Source organism: Platalea leucorodia (assembly GCF_965183815.1).
Source record: "Platalea leucorodia genome assembly, chromosome: 7".
Lineage (NCBI taxonomy): Eukaryota > Metazoa > Chordata > Aves > Pelecaniformes > Threskiornithidae > Platalea > Platalea leucorodia.
In genome coordinates, this window is record NC_138829.1 from 71,254,583 (window position 1) to 71,277,294 (window position 22,712).

The 22,712-nt window shown below is 41.3% G+C and overlaps 1 protein-coding gene across 1 annotated transcript; it reads right to left on the minus strand.

Annotated features, from left to right (window-relative positions):
* Positions 1–221: 221 nt before the first annotated feature.
* On the minus strand, positions 222–12,113 carry LOC309593311 (acyl-CoA (8-3)-desaturase-like; the record flags this gene model as incomplete). Its single annotated transcript, XM_082317649.1, has 12 exons — positions 222–273; positions 613–738; positions 929–1,008; positions 2,156–2,252; positions 2,610–2,707; positions 3,208–3,284; positions 3,724–3,781; positions 5,898–6,026; positions 6,218–6,319; positions 7,341–7,538; positions 7,991–8,101; positions 11,895–12,113. The coding sequence occupies 12 exons, from the start codon at positions 12,111–12,113 to the stop codon at positions 222–224; spliced, it is 1,347 nt and encodes a 448-aa protein (XP_082173775.1).
* Positions 12,114–22,712: the final 10,599 nt, after the last annotated feature.

Consider the following 22,712-nt stretch of genomic DNA (forward strand, 5'->3'; position numbering starts at 1 on the left):
AATTCTGAGACTGAGAGCAGGAAAAATAGAGGTTCATGGTTGGGTACAAGAAAAAAAAATGTATCTTTAAACCACTTCCCCACCCATTCTTACTGAAATTACTTTTGCCCAGCTCCTGAGTTTCTATGCCAGAAGACGCACGCACACACACACAGATGGGCTGTGCTGACTCTTTGCAGCAGTCGTCTGGTGAAGAGGTTCCCTTTGAGAGCTGACAGTTTCTATCCATGCAGATATGCTTCAAGCCAGTGCTCCCCAGAATCCTTCAGTGAACTGCAGGAACAGAAAGTAAAAAATGGCTTATGGGGAGACAATATTCAACTTCACAGGAAGCAAAATGTAGTTTAGATGTAAAAAGAAGTAAATGGAAAAAATGGAATAAAAACTGCACGGACATCTCGAAGTCTGACTACAGGGAATGAATTGAGAGGATTTAAGGAAGAGAAAATAATCTTTGAAACTTTGAAAATTTTTGAAAATTAAAAGTGCCTTTAGAAAAACCTAAATAAACTCTAGGTTTGATCTCTCCATGGATATTGTTTTGAAATGGTTGCCTACGTCCCTCCCTTGCATGCTATTACAGTGCAAACTGTCTTGTTAAGTGATACTTACTGCAAAATATCTACAAAGGCTGTCAGTAAAGTCTTGCTTTTATACTCAATGCCATGCTTATCACAAAGGGCTTTCACCAGAGGAGCAGCTTTCCAGTAGTTGTGTCGAGGCATTGTGGGGAAAAGGCTGCAGAATTGAATGAGAGAGAGCTATTGTAAGACTTTGCTTGCACCGCCCTCTGTTCAAAATATTTCCCTGACCTCCCCTAGAAGGAGAGCCAAGGGTCTCCTGAATGGTTTCATGTGAGGCTACATGGTCTTTCTCACTTTTAAGTGCCCCGTATTATTCCCACTCTTCTCCCCTTAATCATACTCACTGGTGCTCAATTTGGAAGTTCAAGTGCCCAGTGAACCAGTCATTGAACAAAGATTGCTTCACATTGCATGTTGCGTGGAGCTGGAAGGAAAAAAGACCAAAGAAATACATGATTTATTTTTCTGGAAGTCTGATAATTGAACCCCAACAATTATTACCCACCCTCATCTAGCATAAAAAGCAATTTAGTGTCAGAGATTGTAGGTATCATTGCCCTGAAGAATTAAACAAAGTCTAGATTGAAATGGGCTGTTGGGACATAGGTTATTTCAGCTGGCTCTTCACTCAGAAAGAACAACTTCACTGGCATGCACACAACTCCAACTGTGGTTCTTTTAAAGAGGTTCTCCTCACATCTTTCACTTGGATGGAAAGAAAAGATGCCCAATAAAGAAACAAAAACCATTCTTCTGGCCTCCTCCCACCGGTACAAGTGGAGTCAGATGCAAAAGCACAAGGACAAACGTTTGTGTACACAGGGTTCATCTCACCTAATTTAGACACCTTTAGTTTGAAATCTGCGTCTGAGCTCATCACTTTAGAGTCAATGGAGAAAAATAGACATTTTTATGGTGTCATTCATCTGACCCGATTTAGATGTCTATTTTAGGGTAAGATGAATCATGCTCTAGAAATGGCTTTTTCTCTCCAACGAATGTGGCAGGTGTTCAGATGTAGACATCCAGATCTCATCAGATGAATATCAGGCTGGGTCTTTTTCCCTCAATATAAGGAAAAATGCTTAGAACCCACTATGTGGGATTATACTGCTGGAGGAAGTATAGATGTGAGTAAAGTTGTATTCACATACTCATTTTTATCAGACCTACATTTTGTCAGATTTATCTTATCTGCAGTAAACCTGTAATCTGTGGGGTAAAAAATAAAGGTATCCAGTCCTACTTTGCTTCTCTTTAGTTGGCCTAAAAAGGAGATTGACTGCTATTCTATCAGTACGTTTTCATAATATGACGGGAAAAGTGTTGTGAAAAATGTGTGAAAACTTTTCAGTAAAAAAATAGGATTTTTTTTTTTTTTTAATCTAGATGTCTTGTTTTCCAACTAAAGTTTTAAATGCTTTGATTACTACAGAAATGCATGCCTATTTAACAAATGGCAAGGACAAGCCTCATCAACACAGCGGTAAAGCTAAGAGAAGAACAACATTGTCTTTGTCCTATAATTCAGAACTGCAGATCCACTCTTCCAGAAGAAAGGAGATTCTCACCTGAGTAGATACCCAGTCTTTGTTCTTATCATAGTCAATGTCCATTGGAATGTGATTCATCTGTGACACCCAAATAAACCAGGTACTCTCTAGGTACCTGGGCAGATAAACACAGAAACACTTATCATATCTCTGATCCCACCCAAAGATACCATTAAAACACTTTCCTGAGTCTCATCTTAAGTAAAAGAGCACTTTTACATAATTCAAGATTTTCCATTCCATTCCTTTGCCTCCTAACTTCTGGAGTTTCTTTTGAGAATCACTAAATTTGTAGTTGCAGATGTCCCTGAGCAGCCACCACCACGTCCCCAAGTTACACTGTTCCTTCTTGGCTGACTATTTATTCCTGAGAAAATTGTAGTGAGTATGACTAGTTTTCATTTATTTCCATTGAAGTTCAATATTGTTTACAATTATTAGTCGTGGAGACTCTGGGTATGCTGTGTGTTACCTGGACAGCCAGTAGTACACCATGAAATTGTTAAATCCCATTAAAGGAATATACATAAGACAGACTCGGATGTTGAAAGACACAATCAATAACAGGTCCTGTAAAAAAAAAAAGAAAAACAAACCAAAACAAAATAAAACAACAAAAAATATTAAAATAAGTCTTTGTTGATGAACTCCCTCCACTCCCTCCTCTCCCCTTTACTTGAACTGCAGCATTAAAAATGTTCTTATTTATTGTTCTCTTATTTATCAAGAGTAAGCTCCATACCATCATTCCGCCTCAAGTTGAGTGTATCCTTCAAATATTCCCACAGCACTCACTTTACCATCAGTAACTAAAGATCAGCAAACAGCCCTGTAATCACAACCTGCCTAGGTCTGATAGTGTTCTGTTAACTTTTATTCAGCTGCTAAGAGGCTAAAAAGCCTCTCCTAAAAAAATCCTCCCTGGACCCCTTGGCTGCATTCCTGCTGCAGCAAGCCTAGACTCAGCCTTTTCTATCTTAAGCCCCACCATCACCTGAGGTGAAGGTTAATATAGCCACAGAGTGGCAAATATCTTTTAAAGTCTTCTAGACAATGCAAGCAGTGCTTACCAACCACTTTTTCCTCTTGATTGCAAAGTAGAATATAGACAGCTGGAAGAAGGGTACAAGTGCAAGTGGGGCCAATACTGAAGAATGAAAAGAGAGAGACATTATAACTTCTCTGCATCATAAATCTTACAGAACTGGGGGCGGGGAGGACACGACAGTTCCCCCAGAAGATTCTTCTTTGCAGTGGAATAAAAAAATTGCTGTCTTCCAGTTACACTAATTTTTCATGTGTCCACATAATCTGTTCCTCTTTTCATCTCACCAGTTCTTCACTTCTTTCCCACCCCTTTCTTCCTCCCACTCAATTCACCCCTATCTAGTACCTACCATCACATAATCCTAACAGAGACGTAAGGGGCAATTCCTCCTCACGTGAACCTTCTTTAATGTGAAGGAAGCTTCCTGAAGCTGTGACTTCAATAGGGGTGTCTTTAAAATCTTTAATTTGGGGAGGAGATGCAGTCATGATTTTTAGGTGACGTTCCTATAGCACTGCAAGGAAGTGGGGATACTCACAGATGAAATACTTATGTTGATAATTGTAAGGCATGAACTTCTTCTTCTTTTTTCCAAGCTGAAAAATGAAAAGACATTGTAATGGGCCAGTTGGAGACCTGAGACCCTTCATAAGGTATTTCTTATTCCTGACTAATGAACACATCGAGAACTACCTCTTAATCTCTCTAATTCAACCCCTTTTCTTGAAAAGCAGGTGCTGAAGTTCCAAAGCAATGGAGAGAGAGAGATTTCATTTGAGCCTCTGTATCCAGATATCAACGTTATGCCAATGTCAGAACAAAGCCATTTTTAGGAGAGTTCCAAAACTCATGGCAGGATACAAAAATGCTCAAAAATCACAAAACCACTCACAAGTCATTTGAATTTTGTAGGGGAAGTTTCCAGTGATGGTAATGAAAGTCCAATCTAACCAATTCCACATATTAACCGCAGAGTGCTGAGACTGTGGCTGCCCAGGGAGGAACAGGTTATTAACGTGAAAACTAAGACAAGAAACTTGGTGGATGACAAATGCAGGATGTTTGCTGTGAAAGCTACATCTGAATTTCTGTATCAGATAAGATAGGATGCAGACATCCCAAATTTTTGAATAATAGAGGAGATAATAGTGGCCAGAAATGGATGCTATCCTAAAGTGATCACAAGATCAAAGTAGTAAGTACTCTATAAAGACATCTGCCTTTTTGTTTTGTTGAATATTTTGCCTTCAAGTACCTGAAACAGCAAAAAGGTAAAATATCTACAAAAAGAACAACTGAGTTTATTTCCTCACGGTGTATTTTTTCACTATTTGCACAAAAGGGTTCTTAACATCTTCTGCAAATTTTATGCTTATGATTCTTCAAAGGACAAAATAATAAGGTGGTAAAGCAAACTATTTCCAGAGCTCCCTTATTACAGAGAAAAAAAGCTTGAACACCTCAAAGATTTCTTCACTGGATCAAACCCGAAACAAAACAAATGAACTGGACTAAATGAAACCACTGAAATCCATTTTGCCCATCCACAGTGTGCCTGACTCTTTTCTGTTAAAAAGCAGGAAGACATGAGAACTAATTTTCTACATTTTCACTTCCATCAAACCCAATCTAACACAGCCAGCCTACTCTAGATGCTCATGCTAATAGATAGCCATGAGAGATCTTTCGGAAGACCACTGACAAAATCCTTCCCAGTTGCAGCTAACAGTTTTCTATGAATAAGTATTTTGTATAAACTCTCTTTACAGGAGTCTTTCTGAGACAGCAGAGCTGGAATTTCCCACATGCCTTGGAGAGCTGTAATTTCTTTGCTTATTACCAGCTAAAGGAGAGTGAGAGTTGCGCCGGGGAGATTTAGATTGGATATTAGGAACTTCACCGAAAGGGCTGTCAGGCCCTGGCCCAGGCTGCCCAGGGAAGTGGTTGAGTCCCCATCCCTGGAGGTATTTAAAAGACGGGTAGACGTGGTGCTTGGGCACGTGGTTTAGTGGTGGCCTTGGCAGTGCTGGGTTAACGGTTGGACGTGATGATCTTAAAGGTCTTTTCCAGCCTAAATGGTTCGATGATTCTATGATTCTGTGATTATTTTAAGAGGCTGGTTATCTAGCAAAGAGGCCATTTCATCAGCCCATGAGTAAACAGAGTTGCCAGGGAAAGAAAAGGCAAAAGAGACCTTGCCTATCCTGATGATATCAGAAATCATGAGGATGCAGGGAAGGGCTGTTCATGGTTTCTGTTTTTATGAAAGCCATAAAATTTGTGATTAAGAAATAATTTGCTATGCTTGTGTTTTGTGCGTAGCAGCTATACTGATCCTGAAGGATTTAGGTGCCAAACAGCTCCCATGGCCAAAAGGACCCAGAGGGAACATCTGACTCACTATCTACAGGATCACTATGAACATCTAACACTAATGCAAGTGGACTGACTCATTCTTTGGACTGCCTTCAAGGTGCTTACCCTGCTCTTCTAGCAACACAGAGAACTTCACTGATTTTAAGACTTTGCTTCTCAGGAGCTGGTGCCTAAGCATCATAATAACCAGTCACTACATGAGACTCTCAGACCTTGGAACGCTTTGGAAATTACCATGAGTTTATGCAGAAAGGCACAATCTGGGTTATTATTATACCTCACTCTACAGCTTTCTGTCTTTAAAATCTTTGCTTCTCCAGGCATCCCCACGCTCACCTCCACAGAAAGCGTCTTTCCCAAGCTGAACAGGAGAGGGTGCATGTTGAGGTCAGGGTCTTTGCGGAAGCAGTTGGGTTTGGCATGGTGCTGGTTGTGTAGGTGATTCCACCAGCTGGCGGGCAAGCCCTGCAGGAAAAGTTGAAGACAAGGGATTCAAACTAGAACAATATCAACAATTACATCAGTATTTATCCACCTATTATTGACAGCTGCACTATGTTTCCCTCACAGGCGATATTGCCTGAATATAGGGACACTCCCATTCATTGCTTAGTCCAGATGGGCCTCAGAGTCTATTCCCACCATGAGCCAATTACCTTCAGAACATTTATCACAACCATCTGCAGAAGTCGATTCCATTTAGGCTTCCTGAAGACAGAGCAGTGCCCCAGATCATGTTGGAACCAGCCCATCTGGATCTGGAAGACAAAAGGATCACAGCGGCGTCGCGTTAATTTGCCTCAGGATTCTCTGTATCTCCATAGTGCGAGTGCATCTTCCTTCTGGTTTGGGGAAGCAACGCTACCTGCCGTCCTACGTGCTCAATGCTGAGCATTTCATTCCAGGCTACTGTCCACTAAAGCTGCTCAAGGCTTGATATTAATTTTATTGCAGCAGCTAAAGGGAAAGCAGCAAAGCATCTTTATAATTAATTTGACTGTTACAGCATGGAAGTCTTCTGCTCCCATCGCAAATATATAATTTCCAAGTAACCAGCTAGAAAGTGCAAGAATTTCCAAATCCATAGCTTCGTTGCATTTCATATTCCCACAGAAACACAAGAATGCTCTTTGTGGAATATCTTCCCTAGCAGATATTAGGCAAACAGAACAGATTATTTAAAAAATTAGTTACTTTGCACACATATTCCATGGATGTCTGAGCAAACCTAAGGTTTCAGCGCTACTAAGAAAATCTTGCTTTCTTCCTCCCCTCACCCTCCAATTTCTCCCACCTAAGGGCCACAAAGTCCTGTGCCCTCCTTCCCTACACCTACCCTGACATGTATCGTGCCCTTCTATGATTCAGTTTACTAAACAGCAGAAAACTATTCAGGTCTAGTGAGTGTAATTGGCTTCTGAAGGACCCAACAAACACCAGAGCCATCAGTCAGTAAACAGAAGGAACATGGAGCCAAAAGTGGAGCTGAGAATGAAATATTCCCTCTTTTGCTGAGGTAAGTGATTAGATCAGCTCATCCCGTCTTGTGAAATTGCCGGCTCCACAACACCCCACAAACCCTAGTGAGCAGCTCGTCAGCAAATCTAGATTTGCTGGAGGCAGCAAAAATTATGGAGAACATGCTGCTTGTCTTCAGCCAGATTACAGGATCTAAGAAGAGGCAGTAAAGCAATGACTGGGATATGAACATTTCATTAACCCTCTCCATTTGGAAGAACCAAATGTGGCTGCAGTGTTGAACAGCTGTCAGGAGTTTACCTGAGCAATGGTGAAGAACGCAATGCCAACCAGGAAAGGCACTAAGGATATCCCAAAGTACCAGACCACAAGCCAGGATGCAGCATCCAGTATCAGGAGGTGAAGGAAAATCAGGAAGAAAAAGATGTAATTTGGTCTCAGAAGTCCCATCTTCTCAATATCACAGCGCAGCTCACGAAAATCCTCTAAAAGTGATTTCTGTGGGTAAAGTGAGTATTAATGCACTATCTACTTTGAAAATGCAACATAGCAGACCCGGGAATCCCAAAGCAGCCATGGAAGTCAGAGGAGATATTCTATCAGAGGGGTCTCTGTGCAAAAATGAGCATGAGATCCACAGATCTTGGTTTTGCTTTGATGCTGGAAAAGAAGTTGCTGACAGGCTCTGTTATTGAAATATCACAGTGGGAAGAACTGAGGAGAATTTGGGGCTCTGGGCCTCGTTCCTCACACCCAGGTGTGGATTTGGTGATTCTGGGACAGCGCGTGTTTCCATGCATGACTACTGCTGGCTGCCTCCCCACCACCCAGCCTATGGCACAGTGTCAGGCATGCTGCTTCAGAAATTATTTCTGATAGCTCCCTTATTTTCCTTCTCCTCCCACACTGAACCCCAAGCCGTTCCCACAGCTGGATTCTAGGACACTTACTTTTTTATTAGACTCAAAGCTGGGTTGATCTGGTGCCAACTCCCCGATCAGCAGAGATTTCAAGTATTTTTTCACCAGGGACTTATCATTGTGAAATGCCACAAAGGCGTCCTGAGAAACACACAAAGGAAGGGGGTAAGAAGGGGTATGTGACTGAACACCAGATGCTGAGCCTCTCCTTTTTTTCAGGTCTTTGTTATAATCCATAATCCAGTTTGCTTTGTCCATTTTTGTCCCTTTGGTTGCTCCTGTTGTTCTTTGCCATCAACTGGAACTTGGCCCAAGGAAGCTGGAGAAGTTTCAAGAAATTAGATTTCATAAAAGTACCTGGGTGAGGCTGGTAATAAACGCGAAATTGTTTGATGAAAAACTCTTTGCAGAGGGAAACATGCTCTTTCATCTGCTTGTTTCAGCACGGTCCTTCCCTAGAAGGCTCCAGCCAGCAGCCCTGCCTTACGGATGGGACCCAGGAGCAGGAAAACACCGCAATGAATGAGGTGTGTCTTTGCCATGCTTAGGATGATGATTTTAAAATCCTGTTTTTATTACACTAGGACCATAGGAAATATATGCTGAAGCTCCATACACAGCAGGACTAACTGGGTATCTCTTACAGCTCCCTCTAAGTTGTCAGACTGATTGATGTTTTGGGGAACTGGGTAACAGTAGTGACACAAATGGGTCTGTCCAAGAACCATTTGAAATACCAGTTTCAAAAATCAATATAAACTATGGAATAAAGGATGAAATTCCAGAAAACCAAAACTCTTCTTTAACTCATGTCCTTAGTGAATTTTCCAGAAGAAAGGTAAAGAGGCTGACCGTACTCTTTTGTCTTCCAGAAAGAGTAGATATAATAAAATCCTCAGTGTCTGAGCAGCCAGGTACTCGCTGATTTTGGCTCTGAAAATCAATGTGGTTTGATCACGACACAAAAAAATTCTGCACATGTCTGGTCAGGATTAAGTCCCTGGAAGAGGACAGAGGACTTCCCTTGTGCAGTCTGACATTCCTCTGGAGTCCCTTGTTTAGAGACAGCCTAACTCCGAGTACTTTAGTCTAGAAGTCAGCGTAAGGTGACTTTTTGGACAGATGAGCTTTCTACAGATATCCAGTGGCTCTTTGTCACAGTGACAAATGAGGAACTCTGTCCAGACCCAGAGGACTGGGGAAATCTTTCCATTATGATTCTGTGCCCCTCATCCTACAGGTTTTTTATGCATTTTTATGTAGCTCCCTCTTGCCAGGAATTCTAAAACTGAGTCAAGCTGTAAGTATCTATACTGCAGCTTAGAAACAGGAGCCAGAATCCTTTTAAGCAGAATTTCCTATCCACATCATCATTATTACAGATTCTTATCACAGAAACACAAGCCTTTCAGTCCTGCAACCTGTCCTTTCTCCTCCCTGCTCTTAGGCCTTGATTATCATCTTATGAGAGATTAACTTTAAAGACTATCATCTGTAACGCACCTAACCTCCAACATTTGACATCAATGTAATGTTCTGCAATGCATATTGTCTATATTTATAAAGTAATCCACACAGAGGAAGAAAATTCTCACCATATATATACAATTATGAGTTCTAGAGTAGTCAAGAGTACTCGGAAAAAAAATCTTGGGTCCTGGCTTTAGGCAAAGTCATGCACCAGATGATCTTTTGAGACACCTTCCAGTCCTGCTTTTCTGTAAAAGTGTGTATTTCTCAGAATATATGAGCATAGCAGCATTTTAAAAGCAAAAAGAACGATAAAGTCTAGCAGAATAAAAATCAGGAGCAAGACAGAAGAATGTCATTATGATGCAACATAAATCCACAGTGTACCCACAACCTTGAGTACTGCATGTAGTTCTGGTCCTTCTGTCTTCAAAAGGATGTGGTACAACTATACGTAGCAAAAAAAGATGAATAGAGTTCTGGAAGAGCTTTCTTACTAGAAGACTGCCTTGGAAAACAGGTAACAAGTTAAAGAGTTTTAAAAACCCGTAAGTAGCATTGAGAAAATGATGGAAAATCTATTCACTTTTTCATAACACAATAATGAAATTATCAGGAGGTAGGTTTAAAATGTATGAAAGTAATAATGAGGAAAACCACATTGTAATATTATTGTAATAATAAATACAAGTAAGATCAAAGGTCATTCTTTAAACTCATTCACACCAGACAAATTCACTGCGGTTAAAACCCCTGGGTGTCTACAAAGCGTAATCATCTAAATGCAAGTCCTTACACTGGTGGCGGCAGAAGCTGGGAGGACATAGCTTGGGGACAAATGCCTTCTGTATTCCTTGTCTCCTTTTGTAAAAGTCCAGTAATAGAAACTGCAGGAGATGGCTACAGGGATCTCTGGGCTGGCTCGATATGGTTGGTCTTACGTTCTTAAGAGTGGCAGCCTCAACATTTGTCTCTATTGCTGCAGTAAGCTCATCACAGCATGGCACAAAACATCATCTGAAAGGGTTGTGTTGATTTAAAACTGGCATGTTCATCTTTAAGTAAAAACAGAGTTTTCATTAAAAAAATACTTTTAGCATGCTTAAATCCTCCTGAGAGAAGACTACAGTGAATTAGCACGCACAGAAGGTTTACTGGGAAGATAAGAGGTTGGTGAGAGAGCTGGCAGTGGCCGGTGGGCAGGATTGGTGTCCCTTCTCCAGGTAGCTCCTGGTGCAGCCCTGCAATCTCCCATCACGTTGTGCAGGTGCTGCATAATGGACACACAACCCTCTCCTTCAAACAGGGCTGTATCTGCCAGTCAGTGAGCTGGAGAAGAAAACCAACGAGACTCAGAAGCCGCCTTTTTTCTTCATTTGAGAACACTAGGTATTTTTCTTCCTCAGTTTCAAGTAGGGTGAAAGGAATGAAATGTGAAAAATAACTGATCTGACCCATTTTGGGCCATGAGTTAGGAAGTGCTATCCCATTTTATACACTGAAACCTGAGGAATTAGGCAGCCTAAGCAACTTCCTTGAAGTCAAAAAGTCTTGTCGAATTAAATCTGGGTCTCCCACATCACAAGTTTATGACATAATCCTGGTCATGTTTCTAATGTGCGTATTTCTGACTATTCAGAAATTCAGTACCTACTTTCAGCAAATAGTCTGTGAGATCCGCTTAGAATTTATTATTTCTGTCAACAAGCAACAAATTATTTTAGAGAAATCCTCTAAATGAAAGAATTTTGCAGGAATCTCTGGAAAATCTATTTTCAAATAGTGATTATTTGTAGCATTTTTCCTCATTTTCTGCAGCCAGATGTCATTCTGTTTCTTTCTCAGTCATTTTTCCTGTATTTTATTTCTTTTATCCCCTCTTTTGAAGTAGCCATTTTGCTCAAGACTCTCTTCTCCTCCACTTACCTGGACAAAGCAGTGTCACTTCCTTGAGTACCCCCTCCTCTTGCTTCACTGCCCCCAAAATTACTTTATGTTTGGATATTACCTCCTCCTTATCTATCTACCCATGCTCTATCTTTGGTTATCATTTGCTTATCACCAATCACATCCACGTGACACTGAAAGAGCAGCCTTTAAAGTAAAAATACGCAGTGAGCATACCGCTTCCTACCCTCTTCCCTTTCTCACTGCTGCAACAGAGACACTTTTCAGGCATCTGGAAGACAGCTCGCCTGATCACGCCTAGGGGCAAGGCAACCTGCATGGATATTGCTTCGTCTACAGCAGGGTGGCATGAACCTAGACAGAGCTTTACAGTTTGCATAGCAGGTTACCTTGAAGGTAACCAGAAGGGCATTTTTACAGATAGCACAGATATGCCCATTACATTATCTGACCAAGCACAGTGCCAGCTACCATGGGCACTCTCCGCTGGCGTCCCGCCATGTCATCCTGCCCTGACAACAGAACCACCTTCCTCCACTGTCCTCCTAGATCTTACCGTAGCATCTTGCCCAGCGTAGTGGCTAATAACTCGGCTGCCTCCAGGGTGTTGTTTGGAAAACTTGGTGACATCATAAACCTTCCTGTCAATCACCAGCCATTGCTTCTGACCTTGACCATGGCCGTTGTGGATTCTGATCTCTTCCCAAGTGAAAAGCTGTAGAAAGGCTGGAACAGGTCGTGTCTCCTTTTCGGTGGAGCCAGTCTGTGGAGCCATCTGTACCGGTAGATGTGCAGTCAACACGGAGATTCACTAGTCTAAGCTTTGCGGCACTGTGTCCAGGTGGAGGGTGAATCGTCTCAGCCTGCCCGTTACACAGTCCCTCTCCAAGCCACTCCCTCTGCTTCTAGGGCTGGTTGGCTCCCCTTGCCTAACACACCCTTCCATAGCTCCCTCCTCTTCTACGTTCACACCAGACACTTCGACACGCCCTTGAATAAAAGCCCTGTTCCTTCATCTTTTCTGAGTTGCCTTTGGAAGGTCTGATTACGCATGAGAACTGTAGCCTACTTCACTGAATATAAATGTGCATAAATAGAAAGACTTAGGAAGATTATCTGTTATTCAGTTAAATGGGATGGCAAAATGATGGAAAGAACTATTAAGTGAGCACCTTCATAGAGCATTAGGAACTGGATAAGGTAAGCTGTTAACTTGCTTCTACACTGCTAAGTCAATACGGGGGTTAGCCACAAGAGAAATCCGAGGAAGGCTGCGGGAAGCTCTTCTGCAGCAAATATTCAGTGATCTTCTTAGAAAACTGAAGCACTGTCAGCATCCTGTAATCCTTTAATCAGTCGCTAAGATCAGGAAATCCTGCATTTACCAGGCAGTGGAGCTTCATAAAGTCATAGCGCCAAAATGTAAAGCTGTAAAGGAATTTGTGTGGAGAGGCAAAAGCTGCTATTAAATATGTTTGCTAACATCTCTCATTCAACTGTAATTCCTGCCTTCAGGGCATAGGGCCAACTTTTACATAGCATAGTGAAAACAGAAGAATGCTCCAAGGTCTGCAATCTCTCCACAAGGTATCTCTCAACAGTCTCGTCACAACCCAAAAATTTCAGGTTGTCCTTGGGCTTTGAAATTTTTCATGTTGACCCTGGCACACTAAATTTACGTGTCTTAACTAAAAGCATTGCTGTTCAAAATACCACCAGATCAGAGTAAAGACAGAGCACATTAAGAAAACATCATTTATCTCCTGTTAATTTAGCTTGCACATTGACAATACTGTGCATACAGTTGTTTTCAGTCTCCTGTGTATACTCCAGTCATTCAATCATCTCATTGTTCACGTAATTAATTCATAAGTCAACAACAGATGTTAAAAGATTTGGGGGTTGAGAATAATAATAACAATAATAATAATAATAACAACAACAACTGTTAACACCAAGTTTGGCTGTAGATTAGGAGTTTCTAAAACTATGTTTAACGGCAGTCTTTACATAATTAACCTTACTTAAATATTAGTCTTGTAGAGCCAAAGTCTAAATATCTCTGATGTTCAGAGAGGATCTGCTATGCAGTAAAGAGGTAAGAGTTCTCAGTCGTAAAAAATAGAAGGCAATGCCATGTTTCCTATGAAGTCACATCAATTTTGCATGTGACCCAGAGAAAACTAAGCCCACATACATGAAATATTGCCTTACTTGAGATTTAGGGTCCTCTTAATCTTGTTTTTTTTTTTTCTTTTAATCCAAAATTATTAGCCTTGGGTGCTTTTGAGGAAGGTACAAGCAACAGGCAGATACAGTATAGTCTGTCCTCCTTAGGTTTCCATCCTAACCCTTTACAGTGCAATACTGAGTTAAATCCCGAATCATGATTTTTCCACCTTTCCGCGAACTTTTTATTTATGTTTATCAATGTATTATGTTTATAACCACAAATATTGTCTACAACGATGCCCAGTCCCTGCCTGAAACCTAACAAGTTCTAGGTCTCAACTATCTCTTGTGGCAGTTTTCACAGACAATTCACATATCGTGATTCAACAAAAAGTGGTTGTTGTGATGAGCTCCCAGTTCCGAGAAGGCCTGAAAAAAACCAGCTGAAGTTGCAGATTTCAGGAAGAACAGAAAGAAAAGAAAGCCAAACTACATTCTTGACCAAGGTACCTCAGCAGGGTGAGATGAAATTATGGCTGCATTCCCTGTCTCCCAAGCAGACGGCATGCGTAGGCAAGAGCTGATCAAAGCAGAGATGATCTGATAGGCCTCTGCATCAGGAGAAAGGTACCGTTTAAATTATATAGAATAACTTTATTTTGAAGAGTTTGTCCTTAAGGGACTCTGGAATGGAGTTTACAGGGTATATGTGATATAAGCGACCATGAAGTTCTCTGCTTACAATTATCTTTCTTAGCAAATTCTGTCCAAGTCTTAGACTGCAAACACAGTGGCAAATGTGACGTCTTGGGTTTTGTCTTCCTTGTGTTTCCCAGTGAATTAACAGTAGCCCAAAACCAGTTGGATAGAGGCAGCTGAACTCTCACATAGCAGAGACGCCTGCCTGGCCCTCAGCCCTGCATGGAGTGGGCAGTCTTTCTGGCTGACACAGAACTGTAAATTATGCAATTCTCGTTCTTTAAATCATGTAGCATCTTGCAAATTAATCAGTCAAGCCCAAAACAACCGTTTAAAGTTCCTGATGTGTGGCAATGGTTGAACCACCCTAGGTAAAAGAGAAGTGTGACTACTGGTATTCATTAGAAGGCAGTGATAAAAGAATGGGAGGAATAATGCCTACCGTGCTGTCACGTTGCATTTTGAAACCCTTTCTCTTGCTCTAAAAGTTAAGAGTGTCCACACTAGTGATGTGTTCATCTTCTAGTTGGAATATGTGTAGAGTCTTACATAAATCATGTTCAGTACTTGAGGTGGTGGTAATAAAATATGCAATAGTTGTTGCAAATTTCTGCATATGTGGGTTTTTTTTATACATGCAAAAAAATTTCAAGGGACTCCATAGCTGGCTGAAAGTACAAAAAACCCTTCCCATTGTGTTATATTCAGACTTGTAAACGTAGCAGCTACCTGAAAAGAAGTAGATAAAAATGTGGGTTTAGATTCTGGTCTACAAGGAGCTGGAAAATCCAGAGCCAGGAACATATTGAAAAAATACAGAATGTCTCTGCCTATAACGCACACAGTCAGGAATCGTGACTTTCGCTGGTAACACACACTGCAGGTGCCAGTATCTACCACACCACTGTTGTGACTTAGAGGAATTAAGTTTGGGAACTCTAAGATAATTGTCTTCCATATTAACAGTGCACGTAGTATTTCATGTCTGAATTTATTTAGCATCAGATCCCATCTAGAGGGTCCTGTAATGCCTATCAATATTACATTACATTAAAAGACCTCAAACAAGTCCTTTCCCAATCTGAAAGCAGAAGCTGTCTCTGTCTATATTACCCAGGTCACCAACCAAATTTCAGAGTTGCACGGAAAAGCCCAGACAGATAGTGAAAGCCACCACAGTCATGCTCACCCAGAGAAACTATTGAGTGAATTTACACCACGCTTGGTGTTCTGCAACAACTACCCACACACCTGCCGAAATCTATGTCGTATGCGTCTGGGAGCTAGTATACGTGCACAGAGCTATTCTACAGCGCTGCTTTTGTGACCAAGAGTCTCCTTACACAGGCACTTGACATGGTTTTCCGGATCTCCAGAAAGCCAGTATGTGACTGCTAAACTGGTAGTTATTGCATCAACATTTTTGTCCCGTACCACATAAATGTTTGCCATTTACACTTAATCCACTGGAGATAAACTGGCATAGAGTGGTCCAGAAAACAATCTAGTACTAAGACACACTGAAGCACCTTGTGTCTAAGAAAATCTCTTGTTCCAGAGAAGGCCTGAGTAATTTTGTCATACAGGATGCCACCTATGGTTCTTTTGACCACTTTTTCTATGAAAACTAAATTTTGCATGGAGCCTGTCACATGTGCTGTGAGAATACCTACCAAGTGAGGCTCCTGGGCAAGACTGGATGAAGAACATCTACTTTACAAGCTGCACAGTCTCACCCAGAAGGAGAACTTAGGTATAAGACAGACAGCTATGGGTTGTACATGTCTTTCTTTGCTATGAGGCTGGTGAGGCACTGGAACAGTTTGCCCAGAGAAGCTGTGGATGCCCCATCCCTGGAAGTGTGCAAGGCCAGGCTGGATGGGTCTTTGAGCAACCTGGTCTGGTGGAAGGCGTCCCTGCCCATGGCAGGGGGTTGGAATCAGATGATCTTTAAGGTCCCTTCCAACCTAAACCATTCTATGATTCTGTCTCCAGGGTTACATGTCAACAGGACAGAGAGTTTGAGAAGTGTGACCTTGGAGGTAAGCATCTACAATTACGGCTGCACTTATCTATGTAGGCAGACCTGGGTCTCTCTGCCCTGCCCTGGCTGGTCTGAAGCCATGCTGGAACAGCACCTTGCCTTTGTGGCCGGCTCGTGGATGGTCTGCCCTAACATGGCTCTGACCTCTGGCAGGGAGCTGACCTGCATCCATCTGCTCCCACTCCTGTAGGCAGAGCCTGTGCTCCTTCATGGACCCTCATCCAAGACTCTCTTCTGTGACTATGATGCGTCTCTCCAAACACAGCAAGGAAACTGCAATTGTTAAAGTTATTTTCTCTCCGGTAGAAAACTTAATTGGGAATCCATAATTCAGGACAAGGCTACATTCTGAAACATCTCCTCCATCTTTTCAAGGGACAATAACTTTTGCAGGCTGCAAAATTTTGTTTTGAAGAAATGTTCCAGAGGAAAAAAAATCCAGTAATTACTTGTTTGATAAGAACATTAAAAGACATCATGTCAGTCAGGAGGAGAAAAGGACCAGGTTTTCCTTTTTTCAGTATATTCGGAATTAATGAGACACCACCCTGTACCTCAGATGGGGCTACTTTTCAGGAACATCATGTACTTTCAGAAAGAGAAGAGAAACCACAAGCAAAACCAAGCTTTTTTTTTTGTAGGGCACAGAGTCAAGTTTGCAATGGAGGCCCTTTTCTCTTCACTACCTCGAGGAGTTTAGTTTGCTCAGATAGTCAAAGTCTTGATGAACTTTGTTTCATTCCTTAATCCAGATATCAGTAGTAAGCTAACACATGGGGGGTTGTCCTCTGTGAAAGCAATCTTCATATCCTTTGCAAAAGAGAAAAACACACCTGTGAAACGCTACCATTTGGGTGGTGCCAAACTTTGCTTTCACTCCTAGCTTTGGGTTGCATTTTATGGGTAAACAATAAAAAAACCAAGATGGATGTCAAGTCAATTATAATGAGGTGTAAAATTAGATTTTGTAATAAGCACTGTGAACCTTCTCATCTAAAACTTCCCACAGAACACTAAGTTGCATTAAGACACTGAGCTATATAAATTTTGTGTACTTCTGAGTAAGTTACTAAAACCCCCACACAGAAGATGCTGCAATGCTGCACAATGAAGCTGTAAAACTTGACACAGTTTGCTATTGCAATTTTGATGTGACCTTCTCGTACACACCATCTGTAATTACACACCACAAATTCTTTTTAAACAGGGTCAATATTAATCTCTTCAACAATCACCATGTACTTTTCTGTTTTGTGTCTCTCATGTAACCTGCAATTCCTATGGAATATACCCTTCACATCCTCCCACTTCACAGAAGTCAGAACCCCAGGGGCTCTTCTGTGGCTTTAAGATCTAAATTCAGCTGATCTAAAATCATAAATTCTAAACGTAACAGTTGTTTAAAAGCCCCTCTCTCAAGCACACGGCTAGCATTACATATTGTTACAAAAAAGAACTAAGACACAGCATGATTCAAGCTAAAATTGTTAAATGCCTATAAAAAACCTATTTTGTTTTCCCACTGTCAGATATTCAGGGGTGATTTTTTTGGACTAGTCAGCATTTTTATAGCATTTTCTGCGTTCAGTGCAGAGCACCCGCTGATTACAGACACACTTCTGAATGCTCTGGCTATCTGAAATTGTGCATCCACAAAAGAAAAACTCTACAAAAGGTGACCGTGCTTGAAAGTTTTCTTAAGAGAGGACTTGTGCAACACCAATTAGGAACAATGTGGCATAAGCAAGGATTAAAACACCCACGGTGGTTCCACAGCCTACACACAGAGCACCTTCTTCCTTCTGTCCTTCTTGTGGCTCTTGGGCCACCTTCCAACTTCTGCAACGTATGAGGCTGGGATCCTGCAACAACTTGTCTCCTGCACTATTCAACCATAATTCAATTCTCTGGCCTTCACCATTTGCCTCCTACGCCATCCTTCCTCAGACGCATATTGTGGTGTATATTCTTAGCGGGGCAACATATGCATTTTGACTCAGAGATGTGCATCAACCTTAAACTTCTACATCCTACCCTCTCCACAAGGAAGTCAGTCAGATTTTTCATTTATATGGCTGAAGAAGCTTTTGTTACTTGCTTTAATTTCTCTTGCAAAGTTTCATTTTCTTTGACACTTTACCAATTCCTACTTGTGCTTCCATGACCTTTTAGCTATTCTTTGCATTCCCAATCTGCCTCACAGACAGTTCCTTATCAATCCAAAACGCTCTCCTCAGTTTGTTTCTCCCCTTCTTGCTAGGGACGTAAGTCCCATAAAGTTTTATGCTCTAAGACTCCTCCATACTCAGGTCAGAGCTCCTTCCTCTAGCTGTCTGTAATGATTACTTTCTTTCATTTTTCAAACTTCGCTCTTAAATAAAAGCAGCAAAGGCTCAACTCCAGTGTCGCTAAGCTGGGGCATGTAGCTCTGATGTGGGTGCACAATACTCTTAGCTGCCAGTTCTTTTATCTCTGGTGGCAGATCATAACTTTTAGCCACAAGCTACTCCACTACTTCAGACAAAAATGGAATGAGTTCCAGACCCATTTCTACCTATTCTGCCTATGGTACATGGCAAACGTGCAAGGGTCTGGCATGTTCAGGACCCAGGGACCCTAGACTGCAGCAATACGAACTGCTTGGTATTTTGCTGTTGCATTTGTTTTGCTTTTAATTTTTTTGCTAAGAACTATCATTGTCTAATGAGGGAAATCGGCTGCACCTCTCTGAAAACAAGGGACGCATGCAGAAGTGCTTTCGGATGCAGTCGAGCAGCGTGCTTATACGCCTAAGAGGGCTGACATATAGCTCAGCACAGGTCAAGAGTTGCCTGCAGGGAGACTCCACCTGGAGTTTGGGTCCAAGAACAAGAACGTATGCCCTTCTTTGTTAAAAGTACAAGAATATTTAAGAAAAGGAATTGCCAATGCAGAGTTCTTTCATCCGATCCCTGCATGGCCTCACAGGTCTTCAGCATTAAGCTAGTCTTGATAGTGGCTCATTTCAAGGGACAAAGGGTACTCCAGATCTGTACGTGAATGTCTGATTGATAAAGGAAAATGGTCAAGCAGCAGAAAAATGTTAAAGCATCAGGTAAATACCTGCAATCCTTGTAAGCAACCCTATAACTCTCCAGTTTGGAGTTAATACATGGAAGCTACACCCCATTCCTGTCCTATTTCTAGAGTTCTTTGTGTTTGCTCCTGAGTTCTTGTTGACTGTAGCTTTTCTCTGTTCAGACAGTTTTTAGGCAATGTCAAATTGATTATAGTTCTGGACATGTCTCCAACTACTATGGTGAAATTCTCTTTAAATTTTGAAAACCATATGACATCCTACCGCTGTGTAACACTTCCTCCTAGAATGAGCATCAAGAGTTTTCATATCTGGGCAATCAAATGTATTATTGGGTTGGGCAATCTAGTGACTATGCTTCAGACCATCAGGTCCTCCCTTTTGCAGGAGCAGGATCTGTCCGATGTCAATCTATTTCCACTTTCTCCATCCAGGTTTCCCATAACAAAGTTTCAAATGAAGTCACATGTTTCTGATCTTCCTCTTGGATGAAGGGAGAAGAGGGAATAAAATAAAGAGAACCTCAAAATGACCAAGACACAACCTGAGCTCACTGGCAGCATCTTCATTCGCCTTTTCTTTTACTTGGGCAACATCCAGCGTTTATTACTTCATCTTGTTCATTTTTCATAACTGGTTGTGAGATGATCCTGGAAAGGAATTCAGACTCACTTGTTAGGACATTTGCATCTTTTCTTGCCAGAAGAAGTTATCATTCTATCTGGCTATGTATCTAAATTATTGTTTTAGAAGCACTCATGTTCATTCTGAAAGGTCTATTACGCAGGAGATGACCTAATTATGGTAATGCTGCCCACAGGACTGCCCTGATCTCTTTCTGAGTCAAAGCAAACAACAGCTACAGTTTACAAGGAATCGTCTTCTAGAAAATTAAGTTATTCTTGAATTTTGGTATTTCCCTTAGTGGACAATCTATCGCTGCTCCTGCTATATTGAACATCGGGCTAATTAACCTTGATACTAAGAATTTGCACCTTCTGTATAGCTTGAACTGGTATTGATTCACATTTCAGCTACTGAGTATTTCTTATCACTGACAGATTGAAGTACTCTTTGCTATAAAATTTATCATTTTATGATCTAGTCACCACTTCTTCTTTTATTGGTCTCAGGGAGCTCCAACAATTTTATTCTTCTACAATAAGGAGCTTGCCGAAGGCTTGCCAAAGGTTTTCCTGCATCTCTGCCCCATATCCTCTTTAGCTCTTCAACACTGTTTTTGTAGAACGTAGGAACTCTTCTCTATTCCTGTCCTTTTTAAGCCTTTGTACATACTGGTCTTTTTTTAGGCGTTTCAGAAAGCATCGTTCAGCTGGGAGTTCATGTGCAACAGACAACAAACAGTGACTCCCATGTCTTTTTCTGTTCTGTTCTCCTAATTATCCCAGAGATAATTAGGAAGGGCTAGAAAAGCAAAATGGATCAAATTTCTCAGCACTGGCTGGTTCTCCTTGAATTTAGTTTAAGACACCCATTGAAATGGGTTTGTTCTTATCCTATCTTTTAGGAGAAATAGAATTTTGTATTTCAGTAACGTGCCACGCAGACAAGATTCTGCGTGGGAACACTCCAAGCAGGCAGGGTCGCTTCATTTACCTCCACGTGCTTCTTGCCAGAGCCCGTGTCTGTCACTGAGGGCAAAATCTTGCTCCCTTTTCTGCAGCTTGAGCCAGTGTGAGGAAAGCAGCAGGTAATAAAACAAAACAAGGGAGGTCCTGACAAAAGTTTTCTCTACAAAGATAATTAAGCTTTGGAAGACATTGCCCAGAAAGCCTACAGGATCTCTGCCCCTGCAGGTTTTCAGGACTTAACTGAACAAAGCCCTAAGCAACCTTGCCTGAATTCAGTATTTACACTGTTTTGAGCATGAGGTCAGAATATATGACCCTGATATGATATATGATATATGGTATATAAATATATGATGTCCCTTTTAACATGAACAATCCTATGATTCAGAGGTCCTGAGGCCCTGTTGTCTGCCCAGAAAGACACTGCCTTTGGCATCCATACAGGACATATTTGGGTTGTCCAGAGATCACCTTTGGTAGTTGTAGAAGTTAGCAACACCTCTGATACACCAAGAAACATATATCGGTGTAAACAACCTTCTTCCCAGAGAACTGAGTTCTGACAGTAATGAGGAGATTAATCCTAACCTAAGCAGAGGACAACTTTTACAACGTTCCCGCGAGGCTGCTAGATTAGCCTTACATGATTCCACCTCCACTCTCCAAAGCCTGAGTAGAAGGGGGAGGAAGGAGATGGAAAAAAGGACAGGCTTGGCAATAGAGGCGAACTGGTAAGAAACCTGTCCTCTAGCAGATCCAGAAAGGAGTTCCAAAATGGAAGGAGCATCACAAAAAATATGCTGCTAAGAGCCTCCGGTTTTTACAGGGGAAGCATCAGGCTATGTGCTTTTGCTCATATGCTTTGCTATCAAGTAGGTTTTTGAGCACTGGACAAGTTACAAATCTACTTAAAACCAACTAGAGCTGTGTGAAGCATTTTTCTTTCTATTTTTAATGGCACAAACATTCAACCTCCTTTTTATGCATTAACACCAATAAGTTATCATTCAAGACATGGTGACTACGGTTCAGAGGATGCAGAGAGACGTAGTTTCTTGGGGTGGATGACTCAGTGAAGAAATCTACTTGCAAACAAACAAGCAAGGAAACTTAATTTTTTCTAGAAAACTGAATTGTCTGTGCACTCTTTGTAAGCATGCAGGACTGCCCCTCCAAAAAAAATAAATAAATGTATATATACATATATAAAAAACAAACAAACAAACTGGCAAGAGTCCAAATAGCTGCAAAAATCAAAAAGCCAGGCTAGTTCTTGTGACCAAAGACAAGGTAGACTACTATGGATCAGCCAGACCTTTGGAAATGGCCTAACGGCTTCCTCTATATTAGTGATTCCACTTCACCTTTCTTTGCCTTTGGGGATCAAACATCGTTTTGCATTCAACCTGCAACACATTTCCCAGTTTTCCCATCTCAACAAGACGTGAAAGGCTTTGTCATTGACTGGCAAGCATTTGCTACCATTGTATTGCAGAACCTGTGAAACAAAGCCTCCAGCAACCAAAATGGAAGGGCAATTTTCACCATGACTATGTCTCCACAGTGTTCCTAGAACATCTACTGGAGGTGTCAGACACACGTAAACTTGATGTTCTAAAGACTCTTTTGTCCTTAGACAAGCGTTCCAATGATTAAAATTGCACTGTTAAATGATATTTTGTTTATTGCAGTATATTTATAAGCTGATTTTCCTGAAGAAAAAGCATTCTGTCATTTGATCCTCCAACTCTACAAAACTGCTACTTCTCACAGAAGCAAACTATTTTGCCT